The following is a 13709-nucleotide window of genomic DNA, read 5'->3' on the forward strand; positions in this document are numbered from 1 at the left end:
TGTCTTTCTTTTTTTTTTCCAGGCGGACTTTGCCATAGAGGCTTTGGCCAAGGCACAGTTTGAACGTCTTTTCCGTTGGATTCTAGCTCGCGTAAACAAAGCTCTAGATAAAACCAAACGACAAGGTGCTTCCTTCTTGGGGATCCTTGATATTGCTGGGTTTGAGATCTTTGAGGTATGTACTGTAGGACACAAGCTGGCTAAACTCCTTATTATCATGCAGTGGTTTGGATATAAGATGACAAAAATCTAAGTTCAGAGCCACAAAAACAATCTGGTTCTTTCAAGGTGGCTAGCAGCCCGTGGCCAACACAATCCACAGGCCTACTACACCTGGCCACTTGCCTTTCCCTTGGGCAGGAAGGGCTGGGGGCTGGCAGCATGCTCCTGCTGGCCTTCTGTGGGGTTCAGTGTTTAGAGCCAAAGTCTGCTTTTTATGGTTTATCAAACAGGTCCCAGTACAAAGATTTACCACTTGAGAAGTTACTTTAAATTTTCAAGACCTTATGTTAGAAAAATATGGATCCTTATATTTGAATTATTGTAATATGTAAAAAGAAATAGAAGATAGCAAATTTCATCTTGTCATTTAAGTTCCCTCTTGAAGGTCTCTCTAACATTATGAATTCACTTTTTTCCTCTTCACAGATCAATTCCTTTGAGCAGCTGTGCATCAATTACACTAATGAGAAACTTCAGCAGCTTTTCAACCACACAATGTTTATATTGGAGCAAGAGGAATACCAGCGAGAGGGCATTGAATGGAATTTCATTGACTTTGGCCTTGACCTGCAACCTTGCATTGAGCTGATTGAAAGACCAGTAAGATTATATCTCTATAGGTGGAACACTACATAGGTTGCATCAGGGTCAGTTATGTATCAGTACAGTAAGAGAGCCATTTAAGGAATTTCAGATCCTTTGTTATCTGGGAGGATTTGTAACATAAGGGATAAAGAAGTTGGTGCTCTTTCTTTGTCTCTGCCTGTGATGATACTGATCTGATATTGCTCACATTGCAGACCAACCCTCCAGGTGTCCTGGCTCTGCTGGATGAAGAGTGCTGGTTCCCCAAAGCTACTGACACATCCTTTGTGGAGAAACTATGTCAAGAACAAGGCAACCATCCTAAATTCCAGAAGCCCAAGCAACTCAAGGATAAAACTGAGTTCTGTATAATGCATTACGCAGGAAAGGTACTGGACAGGTTGAGCTATTTTGACTTAGAGAACTTTCTGATTCTTTGTTGCCCAGATGGCAAAAAAGAAACACTCCAGTACCTACATTGGTAAGGGATGGCTTTCATTGTATAATATATATACTAAGTGCTTTAATTACATAATATATGAAATAAGATTTACAAAATGTTCATGGTTGTGCTAAGCTCACATGAAAACAAAAATAACCAGCACTGGGCTTATTGAAAATCCAAGTAATTCAGATTCTTTTCTAGCAAGCAGATTTTTTTAAAAGCAGGGCAGATGCCCTGCCATGGATATGTCTGCAAAAAGCTTTTAAGATGCTAGTACATGTAAGAATAAATACTCAACTCAGCTCTCAACCATAGAAAGCTTTTCACATTATTATTATTTGTGTGATTTTGTGTTAATACAGTGCCCTGTCTTCTTGGACACACCAGATATCTTTATCAAGAACAGATTTTTGATGTAGCACTGTTTCCTGCAGGTTACCTACAATGCAACTGCCTGGCTAACAAAGAACATGGATCCACTAAATGACAATGTGACTTCTCTGCTGAACCAGTCTTCAGACAAATTTGTAGCAGACCTTTGGAAAGACGGTATGAATCACAACTCTAAATCAGTAACGTTGTTTAAAGGGAGAAATTTCTGCTAGAACTTTTTGACAGCCATCCCTTGCTGGCAGGACACAAGTGTGAAAATGATAAGCATAGAAGAGACTGAACTAAGAAACAAGAATAATGTGTTCTAAAGACATACTTATGGAAAACATCATTAGATAGTTTTAAGCTCTATCAAAAAAATTCCTTAATTTTTATTCTGTTGCTGAATAATATTATTCATTACACTGTTAGAACATTGCTGAATATGTGATATTGCAGACCTCATTTAATACAGGTTATTGCTGGGTTTTATGAATGACTTACCTTACACACTCCTCTCCCAGACATCCTGCACAGTTCTCTCCAAAGATGTATAATCTCAGCTAAACTCCACCAGAAGAATATCTGTATGCATATAAAACACTTTGATTTTAAAAAGTTTATATGGATCTGTAACACTTATACTACAGTATAAATATTTAATACATGGACATAAATGTGCATGCAAACACCAGCAAGGTGTCTCTCAATTATCAAATAACTGAGGGGAATTATTAGCTAGACTTTGAGAACCACTGGGTAACAGATGGAGTCAAGACATGTTGTTGTTCCTGGTTCTGACACCAATCTACCAATTGGATATTTTGCAGAAGGACTGTCCTTTTTACAGCAAACATAAAATAAAATACATTCTGTGTATTCAGTTGCTCCATTCTGTCACTAGTTAACAAAGATCCTCACTTTCATGTTTGACAGAAGTAGACTATTTACCCAGAAGGCTCTTCTAGTACTTTTGTTAGTACGCTTCTACTGCATCAGATATATATTGGTCCTCTTTGGGAAGTTGCAGTTTAACAATGCCAGTGATAGGTGTAACGTGAGGTGAGGACAGTTTATATAAGCAGTTCCATTCATACCTTCTTTTATATTTCAGTGGACCGTATAGTTGGGCTGGACCAGATGGCCAAGATGACTGAAAGCTCACTCCCTAGTGCTTCAAAAACCAAGAAAGGCATGTTCCGTACTGTTGGACAACTCTATAAGGAGCAGCTGACCAAACTGATGACCACCTTAAGGAATACCAATCCCAACTTTGTCCGCTGTATCATTCCAAATCATGAAAAAAGGGTAAGTTTCAAATGCTCAGTTTTCAGAATCCTGGCACATTATTCATGTAGAGCTGCTCACTGTACCAGCACATCACAGAGCTGCATAATATCTTGACACATAGATATGCAGCCAGTAACATTTTTGTAAATTTCTACTCTACTAAAAATACTTTCTGTTCCCTTTTCAGGCTGGCAAACTTGATGCCCATTTAGTGCTGGAGCAGTTGCGCTGCAATGGTGTCTTGGAAGGTATTCGTATCTGCCGGCAGGGATTCCCCAACAGGATTGTCTTCCAGGAGTTCCGTCAGCGGTAGGAATCCCTCACTCAGTCCTAACTCTGGGTTTAGTAGTGGTGCAATACATGTTTGTCTGTACAAAATAATCTGATGTGTTTCAACCTCCCTAACATCAACATCTTTTGGCAGATACGAAATTCTTGCTGCAAATGCTATTCCTAAAGGATTCATGGATGGGAAGCAGGCTTGCATACTGATGGTGAGGAAAGCATTTTTGATCCTACTGATAATCAGGTCTATAATTATATAAAAGCTATTGAGAGCGAACAGAAACAAGAAGTAATTTTTAATACCCTAAACCTCAGCACTGGAGTTAAATATCCCTGTTTTCCTCCAGATCAAAGCATTAGAACTTGATCCCAACTTGTACAGAATTGGACAGAGTAAAATCTTCTTCAGAACCGGCGTTCTGGCTCACCTGGAAGAAGAGAGAGACCTGAAGATCACAGACGTTATTATCGCCTTCCAGGCTCAGTGCCGAGGCTACCTAGCAAGAAAGTAAGAATATGTACTAACAAAAAGAATGTCTTCTGCAGCAGAGTATCTACAGTAGCCTTTAGTTCTCTGTATAACTGAAGATATTAAGACATTTTATTATTATCTCTTATTTGTATTGCATTGGAACTCAACTTGTGTCCAATGAAAGATTTGCTTCCTGCCCAGAAGAGGCTTATTAGTATAATTACAGGGAAGTAATTACATTGCGAGGCTACTTACACCCTCTGTACAGTAAGCTCTGAGGCAATGACTGATCATTTAAACATGTGTTTGTACAAGCAGGAGAAGGAGCATCCTAGCCTATGACTGGAGTCTTATGCACTAGTACAAGTAACAGCACCACTGGCATTTGTAAAACATAAAATAATTTCTTACACTGCTTGGTCAGGAAGCAGTGATCATCTAGCATGATCTCAGTTTATGTACATCACAAAACTATTAACAATAATGTCCTTTTTCTGCATACTACCAAGGCTTTCAAATTGCTAAGCAAAGAAATTTAAATATACTAGGTTTCAGGAATGATGATCAATGCAAGTTCTAAGTGCCCATGTACTCTGGTAAGATGTTCACATCCAGAACTAGATCTATACTTTGTGGTTTGCACCTGCCTGTGGAGTGCAAACAGTTAAAAAACAGAAGACTAAATAAAATACCAGAAAGCTAAACAGCGTTATCACCTTTCCTCAAGAAAGCATAGGCACTGTTTAAGTGATGAAAGAATTTGTGCCAGACTTCCCAAAACATGTGGCTAATCCGCAGACTCTCATACCAGAGTTTCTTTGCTTAATGTGTCTATCTTGCAGACACCTTGTATTCTCAGACTGAACCAATTTGCTTTATGTTTTTAATCACAGAGCCTTTGCCAAGAGACAGCAACAGCTGACTGCAATGAAGGTTATCCAAAGAAATTGTGCTGCTTACCTGAAGCTGAGAAACTGGCAATGGTGGAGACTGTTCACTAAAGTGAGTGACTGCTATCAGTGAATCTCCTCAGCTTTCCAAAAGAAATGAAAAGCACAAGATACCAAGGCACATCACATCAGGCACACTCCTTGTTCCAAAGTCCGTTGCAAGAACCTCATTAGCTTCACAAAATTTTGGGTTAGAGATACTCTGGATAGTTATTTAGTGCCATTAGCATTGAAGTTAGTTCTAGCTTGAGAAGAAACCAAACTAGTTAAGCAGAGATTCATAAAAGATTTTGCATGTTTGGGGATTTTTAATTGCCAAAAATGAAATAATTTCACAGGGGTGGATAATGAGAAGACAGAGTAAAACTGAATTTTGTGAACATGCAGTTATGTATTTATGGGGGACTTGGTAGCTCAGGACTTCCTTAACTGGGACTCTAAACATCTTCCTGCTAGGCATTCAAGCAAATTAAGTCTATTTGCCTAATGAATGTGGGTTTTTTCAAGAATGGCCTTCAGTTTGGATTCAGAAAACTGTTCCTACTTGCATTGATAGGAACCTCCTCTGCAACCAGAAATGAGCAGTAACACACACCCGCGTGTGCAAATTGCCTTTCTGTGCAGAAGATGTAGCTTTTGCACATTATCAATGGACGAAAATAGGCTTGAAGCCATTCAAAAAGTGACACTACTGGAGGTAGAGGTGCTCACAAGGCTCCAAGAATTAACACAGAGATGACCAAGAGCAACACTGCTGAGGCTTGCTGGTTTAAAGATGCTTACATCGAGCTTGGCTGGACAGTATTTGTCCACTACCTGAGCAAGAGCTACCATTAGTGCCAGTCAGCCTGCCACCTTTAAGTACTATGCTCAGTAACATAAATACTGACAGGAAACATTCTTAAAAAAATCTTTATTTTCAGGTGAAACCACTGCTGCAAGTCACCCGCCAAGAGGAAGAAATGCAGGCCAAGGATGAAGAACTACAAAAAACTAAGGAAAGACAACAAAAAGCAGAGAGTGAATTGAAGGAGCTGGAACTGAAACACACACAGGTGATTTACAGCTCTGAGCCTCTGGGAAACACTAGCTGTTCTTTCACCATTTCTAGAAGCCATTACAATAAAGGTGTCTTTTTTTCTTTGTACTCATGATCGTATTCACAGCGATGGTCCAGCACAAAAGTTCAGTGCAGACCAACTCCCAGTTACTTCAGTAGAACCTGTGTTAGAGCTGCCTCCCGGTACTCTAGGGCTATCTAGTAAAAGACACTGTAGGGCACTTTGCAATCCAAGTCAACTTCCTATCCATTTTATTTGCATAGCTTTGTGAAGAGAAGAACCTCCTTCAGGAACAGCTTCAGGCAGAAACTGAACTGTATGCTGAAGCTGAAGAGATGAGAGTCCGTTTAGCTGCTAAGAAACAAGAGCTGGAAGAGATTCTGCACGAGATGGAAGCCAGAATTGAGGAAGAGGAGGAGCGCAGCCAGCAGCTGCAAGCAGAAAAGAAAAAGATGCAACAACAAATGCTGGTAAGGAGGCATAAGTGACAAATACAGGCAATAACTTGTATCTCACAGAGGAAAAAAATGGACACTGGCAAACCTCAGATCCTATGAAAGTGCTTGCTACGCAGCCCTCTGTAGAATACGTGTCTGTGCCACTGAAGTAAGATCAATTGATTGACAAACATGAAGCATTTCCTATAATCTAAGCAGTATTTTATTTCCAGAATTCATGTTTTGTGGGTTTCTTTTTCCCTTCAAAGGACCTTGAGGAACAGCTGGAAGAAGAAGAAGCTGCAAGGCAGAAATTGCAACTTGAAAAAGTAACAGCAGATGGCAAGATAAAGAAAATGGAAGATGATATTCTCATAATGGAAGATCAGAATAACAAGCTAACCAAGGTAAGCATTGTGGGTCCATTTTCTTACTTTGTGAAAATAGCGCAAGATGCGAGAAAACCTTCTCTCTGCTAGAACAACAAGAATATTCTTGACTACATAGTCTCATGGGTGTACAGATTCACCAGACCATCAGTCCAGCCTCTATTGAACAAATTCCTGATAATTTTTCCACACTCATTTAAACAATTCAAAATTGTGTAAAACTACTGTTTTTGAGGTCTGTTGTGGTGACAATATCTTCAAGCAAAATCAGTGGAAGACATGTCTTCTTGGTCCCAAGCAGAATAAATAATGCTCTTTGTTTTCAACTAATCTCAACCCAACTTCATGATTAAAATTGGAAGTAAGCATGTATTTCAGTACTTTTTAGAAAGGGGATGCTCCTTTGAACTGGGCCCTGTACTTACCAGCCATTAGAGTGAGTACAAGATTCTAACAGCAGCAGATTAGAGAATATGGAAGTTGTAGACACCGCTCCTCAGCTCCCCTGTAATTGACAAACTGAAATGCATCACTACAATCTCAAGAAATACAGCATAAAAAAGACAGTATCCTGGACATTTTTAGTTGGCAAAGAGTTGATTCATGATCACCAATGACAGACACTTTTGTTGACAGAAATATTTTATTTTTCTTAAGGAAAGAAAACTCCTTGAGGAAAGAATAAGTGATCTAACAACAAATCTTGCAGAAGAAGAAGAAAAAGCCAAAAATCTTACAAAGCTGAAAAACAAACATGAATCTATGATTTCAGAACTTGAAGGTAACATGAACAAAAGTGGTTTATATCAGTTTTTTTTACCTTGACACACAACAAAAAACCCAATAAACAGAATCTGGAGAGAACTTCTGAAAAATTTTTGGGGTGTTTTCCAAATTTCTTATGCTAAAGCCAATTTCTGCATGAGAATCACCAAAACCCCAGGGTGCATAATCCATAGGTACCTGGGGTTTTTTTACGTACAAAAGAGTAGAGGAGAGAAATTTGGGAAAAAATTAATGCTTCTTCTAGAGAAAGATTAAATAAATGATTCTTTGGGGTGGCTAGAAATAAGTGATGACAGTGAGGTATTGCACGTTGCTTCAGAAATGCAGTGACTTGTAGTTAAATGTATGGCTTCACTGGAGGACAGAACATTTTTTGCCTAAGTTCAAGACTGGATTAAGGACTCCTTGCACTAGCACACTCTCATGTCCAAAATCCTTACTTTTTCAGTGCGACTGAAGAAAGAAGAGAAGAGCAGACAAGAACTGGAGAAAATTAAGAGGAAGTTGGAAGGGGAGTCAAGTGACCTACATGAGCAAATCGCAGAGCTCCAGGCACAAATTGCTGAGCTGAAGGCACAACTAGCCAAGAAGGAGGAAGAGCTGCAGGCTGCTCTAGCCAGGTATTCACTCCTGAATCTCCACACAGGTTGAAAACCCAGGCTGGAACATACGTCCCTCCCCTTCCCAGACACTGAGATGCTGCAGCCATGAATCTCATCTCTCAGTTACATCCTCCCTGCATGCTTTCCCCATTTTCCAAATTTCCTTTTGCGAAAAATAATTATACAATTGTTTGCTCATAGACACATAATCTTACCTCCAGATATCAGTGAAAACTCCTCTTTCCAATGGCACTGGCAGTGCTGTCAGGTAAAGAATGAAATGCAACAACATACTTCATAGGCAAAAGGTAGAAATTATTTTAGAGTCTGACCTTGATCCATTCCAGAGTCTCAGTGGATTTTCTGTATAAATTTAAGAGGGACAACACTCAACCAAAACTTTTGCTGAATCGGCTGATCAGCATCTCCAGGCATTGTGTCCTGATAAAGTACAGCCGCCAGATCCTTTTTGTGTCAGTCCCTCCCCCTCCTGCCCCGCCACTTTCTTTGGTACTTTCTTACACAGAACCTATAAACCTTTAATCTCTACATACTGATTTCCTCAAAGTGAAATGATTTTTTCAAAAATATATATAAAATTAAATACTCTCTTTTCAGGCTTGAAGATGAGACTAGTCAGAAGAACAATGCCCTCAAGAAGATCCGTGAATTGGAATCTCACATCTCTGATCTCCAGGAAGACTTGGAGTCTGAGAGAGCTGCAAGAAACAAAGCAGAAAAACAGAAGAGAGACCTAGGTGAAGAGCTGGAGGCTCTTAAGACAGAGCTTGAGGATACTTTGGATACCACAGCCACCCAGCAAGAGCTCAGGTATAGACACGTAGCACACAGGTCAAAAATAAATGTCACCAAGCTCAGTATAATACTGTCTAGTAACTGTGCAGTAGTGCTATTTTCCCAGTGACTAGAACACTCTTATCTGCTGCTGCTCCATTTATGTGTGTTACCTTCCAGAGCAAAGCGTGAACAGGAGGTCACAGTGCTGAAGAGAGCTCTGGAGGAGGAGACTCGAACTCATGAAGCCCAGGTCCAGGAGATGAGGCAAAAGCACACCCAAGCTGTGGAAGAACTAACAGAACAGCTGGAACAATTTAAACGGGTAAACAGAAATGCATCTTATTGAAAACTATCCACTAGATAACATGGCTTCCTTTTATAGAACATCTTTCTTCACTTCATACTTGTAGGCTAAAGCAAACTTGGATAAGACCAAACAGACACTGGAGAAAGACAATGCTGATCTGGCTAATGAAGTCAGGAGCCTGAATCAGGCCAAACAAGATGTGGAGCACAAAAAGAAGAAGCTGGAAGTACAGCTGCAAGAGTTACAGTCCAAATATGCTGACGGAGAGCGTGTTCGGACAGAACTCAATGAAAAAGTTCATAAGTTACAGGTAGGAAGGAGTTTGATCTTTTGCTGTGATATCTTGGGCTTGAGAAAACCGGTTTATACAGTTCTGTGAGGGTATATCTGGAGGAATCCTGGCCCTGTCAACTTCAGCTGAAATGTTCATTTTTTTTGTCATTTGTAGGGTTCCTACGTTGAACGCCTACCTCAATTATCACACAAACAATTATAACCACTCTGTCTCATGGCAGTGAGAGATCTCAGTTGTTGCAGCCTGTAATGCCACCACTGGTTCAGTGACTGCGCTGCTGTTTTACAGAGTTTCTTTCTGTTCATTCATTTTTGGGTGGTGGTGAACATTAATCTATTTCCAGAAGCCACATTCCTATCAAACAGCTATTAAACACATAAGATGTGCTCAGAAAAAATGACAATGAAAGGAGAAAGCTCACTTATCTATGATTTAGAAATAATTAAAGATAATTTAAAATGGTTCTTCAGTAGATGTTCGATGTCCAGCAATACTAATCAAGCTTATTGTTACAACTTTGTTCATAGCAGCAGTAAGCTTTTCTTTATTAAATTAGTGGATAAATAAGAAAACATAATCAAAATGCATCAACTTCTGTCAAACTTGGGAAGAGGAAGGAAAACCCACAAAAATCCCCATTCTCCTTTGCAATTCATTGAAAGGAGTATACTGGTATTACCTTATGATTACGACTAGGTTTTGATATGTAGTAGTAAAATAAAAAAAAGTAAAAGTAAATAAAAAGTAAAAAAAAAAAAGGTAAACTAGACAAAAATGGCATTAGACCTTGGGGGTCTTAATATACAGGTCACAAAGATGACACGTGCAGACACTGCAGAGTTTGTGTGTAGGATTTAGTTCCACAGGACTTAAATCTCACATATTGTCCAGAAAACTTACAGCAAAATTGTGAATTCCAGTTAAGCTAGAAACACTGTTGGTGCTTGAGGTAACCCGGAAGCATAGGAGCAGATTCAGATCCTGTTCAAAGTTAAGATTTCAATCTTGAGCAAACTAAAGTTTGGAGGAAGATTTTGAAGTTGTGCAAAATAACTGAGTTTATTCACTGTGGTGTCTCATAGGTTGAGATTGAAAATGTTACCGGTTTGCTCAATGAAGCAGAAAGCAAGACAATCAAACTGACCAAAGATGTTGCAACCTTAGGATCTCAGCTACAAGATACACAGGTAAACTTGCATCCAGTAACAGCTCACCTACAATATTTATAAAATGCACTATAAAAAGACCTAAACCAATGACTGTATTGCTGATTGATGTGGTGACTGCAGGAGCTGCTTCAGGAAGAAACACGGCAGAAGCTAAACGTGTCTACCAAGCTTCGTCAGTTGGAGGATGAGAAGAACAGCTTGCAAGAGCAGTTGGATGAAGAAATAGAAGCAAAACAAAATCTGGAGAGACATATTTCAACACTGACAGTACAGGTATCAGTGCCATAGCTACATCATTAGGCTCCATCACTGAGAGCTTTGTCAGTAATTCCAGAGGTTTCAGATCTGTAGAACTATCCTGGCACAGCACATGGACCTTCAGGGGAGTAGTGCTGTTAGCCCAAAGAGCATAAGTGAAGCTCCACAATGGAGCCAGCAGTCTCCCTCTTTAAAGCGTGATCTCTAGGACAGGTACAAAAGCAAGGTAGCTCCCAAGACAGTCTTGCACACTAGGCCTGCACGTGCATACTAGGTCTGTGGTCTGCCTCATTTTATGAAGGCTGGGTGATGAGTAACTGGTCACTAGCTTCGCATGGGTCAAATTAGCTAAGATTTCTGGGTCTTGGTTGTCTCCTGGCCATCTTCTCTGCCAAGCTTTGTTTTCACTGCTGTAAAGATTTGTCCTCTGAATTCAAATTTCAGCTCTCTGACTCTAAGAAGAAGCTACAGGAATATTCCAGCACAGTAGAAGCCATGGAAGAAGGCAAAAAGAAACTTCAGAAGGAAATTGAAAGTCTCACACAACAGTTTGAGGAAAAGGCTGCTTCTTACGACAAACTGGAAAAAACCAAGACCAGACTCCAGCAGGAGCTGGATGACCTGGTAGTGGACTTAGACAACCAGCGTCAGCTGGTCTCCAACCTGGAGAAGAAACAGAAGAAGTTTGATCAGGTATGGATTTAAGATTCTCCCTTGCTGCGTTATCACTTCTCTGGAAGTCAGACACTCCACTAGTTTACTGAAAGATAAAGCAGGGACAAAAAAAACCACCCTAAAATTTAATTATGCATACACTGGTTAATTTTGTATTTACATACATTTATCAAAAAGCAGAGATTTTTCTGTCATTAACAACTGACATGGCAGTTTGAATAGAAAAACCCTATTACTAATGACTTCCTGTATTAACACTACCTTTTTACAGATGCTAGCTGAAGAGAAGAACATCTCTTCAAAATATGCAGATGAAAGGGACAGAGCAGAAGCTGAAGCTAGAGAAAAAGAAACAAAGGCTTTGTCATTGGCCCGAGCACTTGAAGAGGCTTTGGAAGCCAAAGAAGAACTGGAGAGAATGAACAAAATGTTGAAAGCTGAAATGGAAGATCTTGTTAGCTCCAAAGATGATGTTGGCAAGAATGTAAGTTTTGGGCTTAGAACAATTTCCACAACAATAACTTAAAATAGCAGCTAACAAACAGATCATTGTTTTCAGTGTGGGAAATTCTCTGTAGCACACAAATCCATTCAGCAAGATTAGATATTTCATACAAAATTCAAAGGTTATTCCATTTGTGCCCAAACTTTCAAGAGACTTAGCGAAGTAACTGTAAACCATCTTTATTTTTAACATGACTTCAAGCATGAAGAAGATTCTTACTGATTTCTAAGACTGAAAAAACATTAAAGAGATTCTAAATAATTTACTAGTTTATTAAGTAGCTTTGAAGTTGTAAACTCCGCAAATCTGATTATTAGTTACATTTGACTTTGCCACCGGCCTAACATTTACTTGTATAGCTGCAAATTTCCACTGATGCATTGCGAATCACTACTTTTATTACAGTGATATGATAATACTATTTCTAATACTAAATAAATTATGATACTTGACTAGATTAAAAATAAAAGTTTGGGATAAAGAGAATCTCAGGTTATTTTAAGACAGATTTGCAAGTGTACAAAAAATGCTAATTTACCTTTTTCAGTGCAAATTAGTTCATTCCTTTTCCACAGCTGATATTTTCAAATGTGGCCTATACTGCAGGTAGACTGTGTTTAACTAGAATTATTTTTATTTCTTATAAGAAGTCTATTAAATTCTAATTGCTTGAAAGGTCCACGAATTGGAGAAATCTAAACGGACCCTTGAACAACAAGTAGAAGAGATGAAGACACAATTAGAAGAGCTAGAGGATGAGCTACAGGCTGCTGAAGATGCCAAACTCAGGCTGGAGGTTAATATGCAGGCTCTGAAGGGCCAGTTTGAAAGAGATTTACAAGCCAGAGATGAACAGAATGAGGAGAAGAGAAGACAACTCCTTAAACAGGTACTATTGCCTATTATTGCCTTTGTAAATATCTAACCAAGCCAGCTGAAAGTCCCCAGTCTCATGCCATTATTAAAAGCACCTTACTACAATGAGAAGAAAACATTACACTGCCTTGTGCCTGGCAAATAAAAAAAAAAAAAAAAAAAAGTAGGTTATTGTACTAAAAAAAGGCACAAAACTGCATAATAGGTTTTTTTCCTGTTTCAGTAGCAGGTGCACAATTACCAACAGATGTAGCAATTTAACACTACAACCAATATAGTACAAAACATATGAATTATTATTTCTGACACAGTCAGAAGAACCTTCCCTGTATTCTCAGTGCAAGCGAAAAAAGACAGCTTCTAACATATCTGCCTTCCCAAGGTACACTGAATGGATACAAAAGTATTGGAAGTTAAAACAGACAGGACAGAACCTATTTGTATAGCAGTGTTGTGACAGCACGGACAACTACTGTAGTACTGTTGTCTTGTAATATACCTATTTCCATGAATACAGAACCCAAATTGCTGACTCCTTCCAAGAGTCTTTAATTTTTAACTGCCGGGGAAATCACAATCAATAGAGAGATAGGGGGCTCTATACATTATTCAGTCATTCACAGAGTGTTTAAGAGTGCTAAAGGACTTTGCTAAACTTAAGTTGTTTCCTTTAACGATCAGCTCCATGAATATGAAACAGAACTGGAAGATGAGCGGAAGCAACGTGCCCTGGCAGCTGCAGCCAAAAAGAAGCTGGAGATTGATGTTAAAGATCTAGAAAGCCAAGCTGATTCTGCTAATAAAGCTCGGGAAGAAGCCATCAAACAACTTCGCAAATTACAGGTATGTAATCCCACAAATAGAGTTTTTCCCACTGCTGTCTTTTGTACAGCCACAATATGAAAGTTAGGTGACACCTGTCAACTTGAT

The 13709-nt window shown here is 39.2% G+C and overlaps 1 protein-coding gene across 1 annotated transcript in view; it reads left to right on the forward strand.

Moving 5' to 3' along the window:
• The window catches only part of MYH11 (myosin heavy chain 11), a 62698-nt gene that overhangs the window by 41072 nt on the left and 7917 nt on the right, over positions 1–13709 (forward strand). The window contains exons 13-35 of the mRNA XM_075719239.1: positions 23–175; positions 649–822; positions 1023–1196; positions 1687–1801; positions 2739–2932; positions 3102–3223; positions 3339–3408; positions 3547–3707; positions 4565–4673; positions 5545–5676; positions 5946–6152; positions 6389–6526; positions 7166–7289; positions 7743–7914; positions 8515–8727; positions 8872–9016; positions 9105–9311; positions 10379–10483; positions 10586–10738; positions 11168–11416; positions 11670–11882; positions 12580–12792; positions 13461–13622. Of these exons, the coding sequence (XP_075575354.1) occupies positions 23–175; positions 649–822; positions 1023–1196; positions 1687–1801; positions 2739–2932; positions 3102–3223; positions 3339–3408; positions 3547–3707; positions 4565–4673; positions 5545–5676; positions 5946–6152; positions 6389–6526; positions 7166–7289; positions 7743–7914; positions 8515–8727; positions 8872–9016; positions 9105–9311; positions 10379–10483; positions 10586–10738; positions 11168–11416; positions 11670–11882; positions 12580–12792; positions 13461–13622 (3705 nt within the window). The remainder of the gene's footprint in view (positions 1–22; positions 176–648; positions 823–1022; positions 1197–1686; positions 1802–2738; positions 2933–3101; positions 3224–3338; positions 3409–3546; positions 3708–4564; positions 4674–5544; positions 5677–5945; positions 6153–6388; positions 6527–7165; positions 7290–7742; positions 7915–8514; positions 8728–8871; positions 9017–9104; positions 9312–10378; positions 10484–10585; positions 10739–11167; positions 11417–11669; positions 11883–12579; positions 12793–13460; positions 13623–13709) is intronic.

This window comes from Pelecanus crispus, chromosome 11 (genome assembly GCF_030463565.1).
Source record: "Pelecanus crispus isolate bPelCri1 chromosome 11, bPelCri1.pri, whole genome shotgun sequence".
Lineage (NCBI taxonomy): Eukaryota > Metazoa > Chordata > Aves > Pelecaniformes > Pelecanidae > Pelecanus > Pelecanus crispus.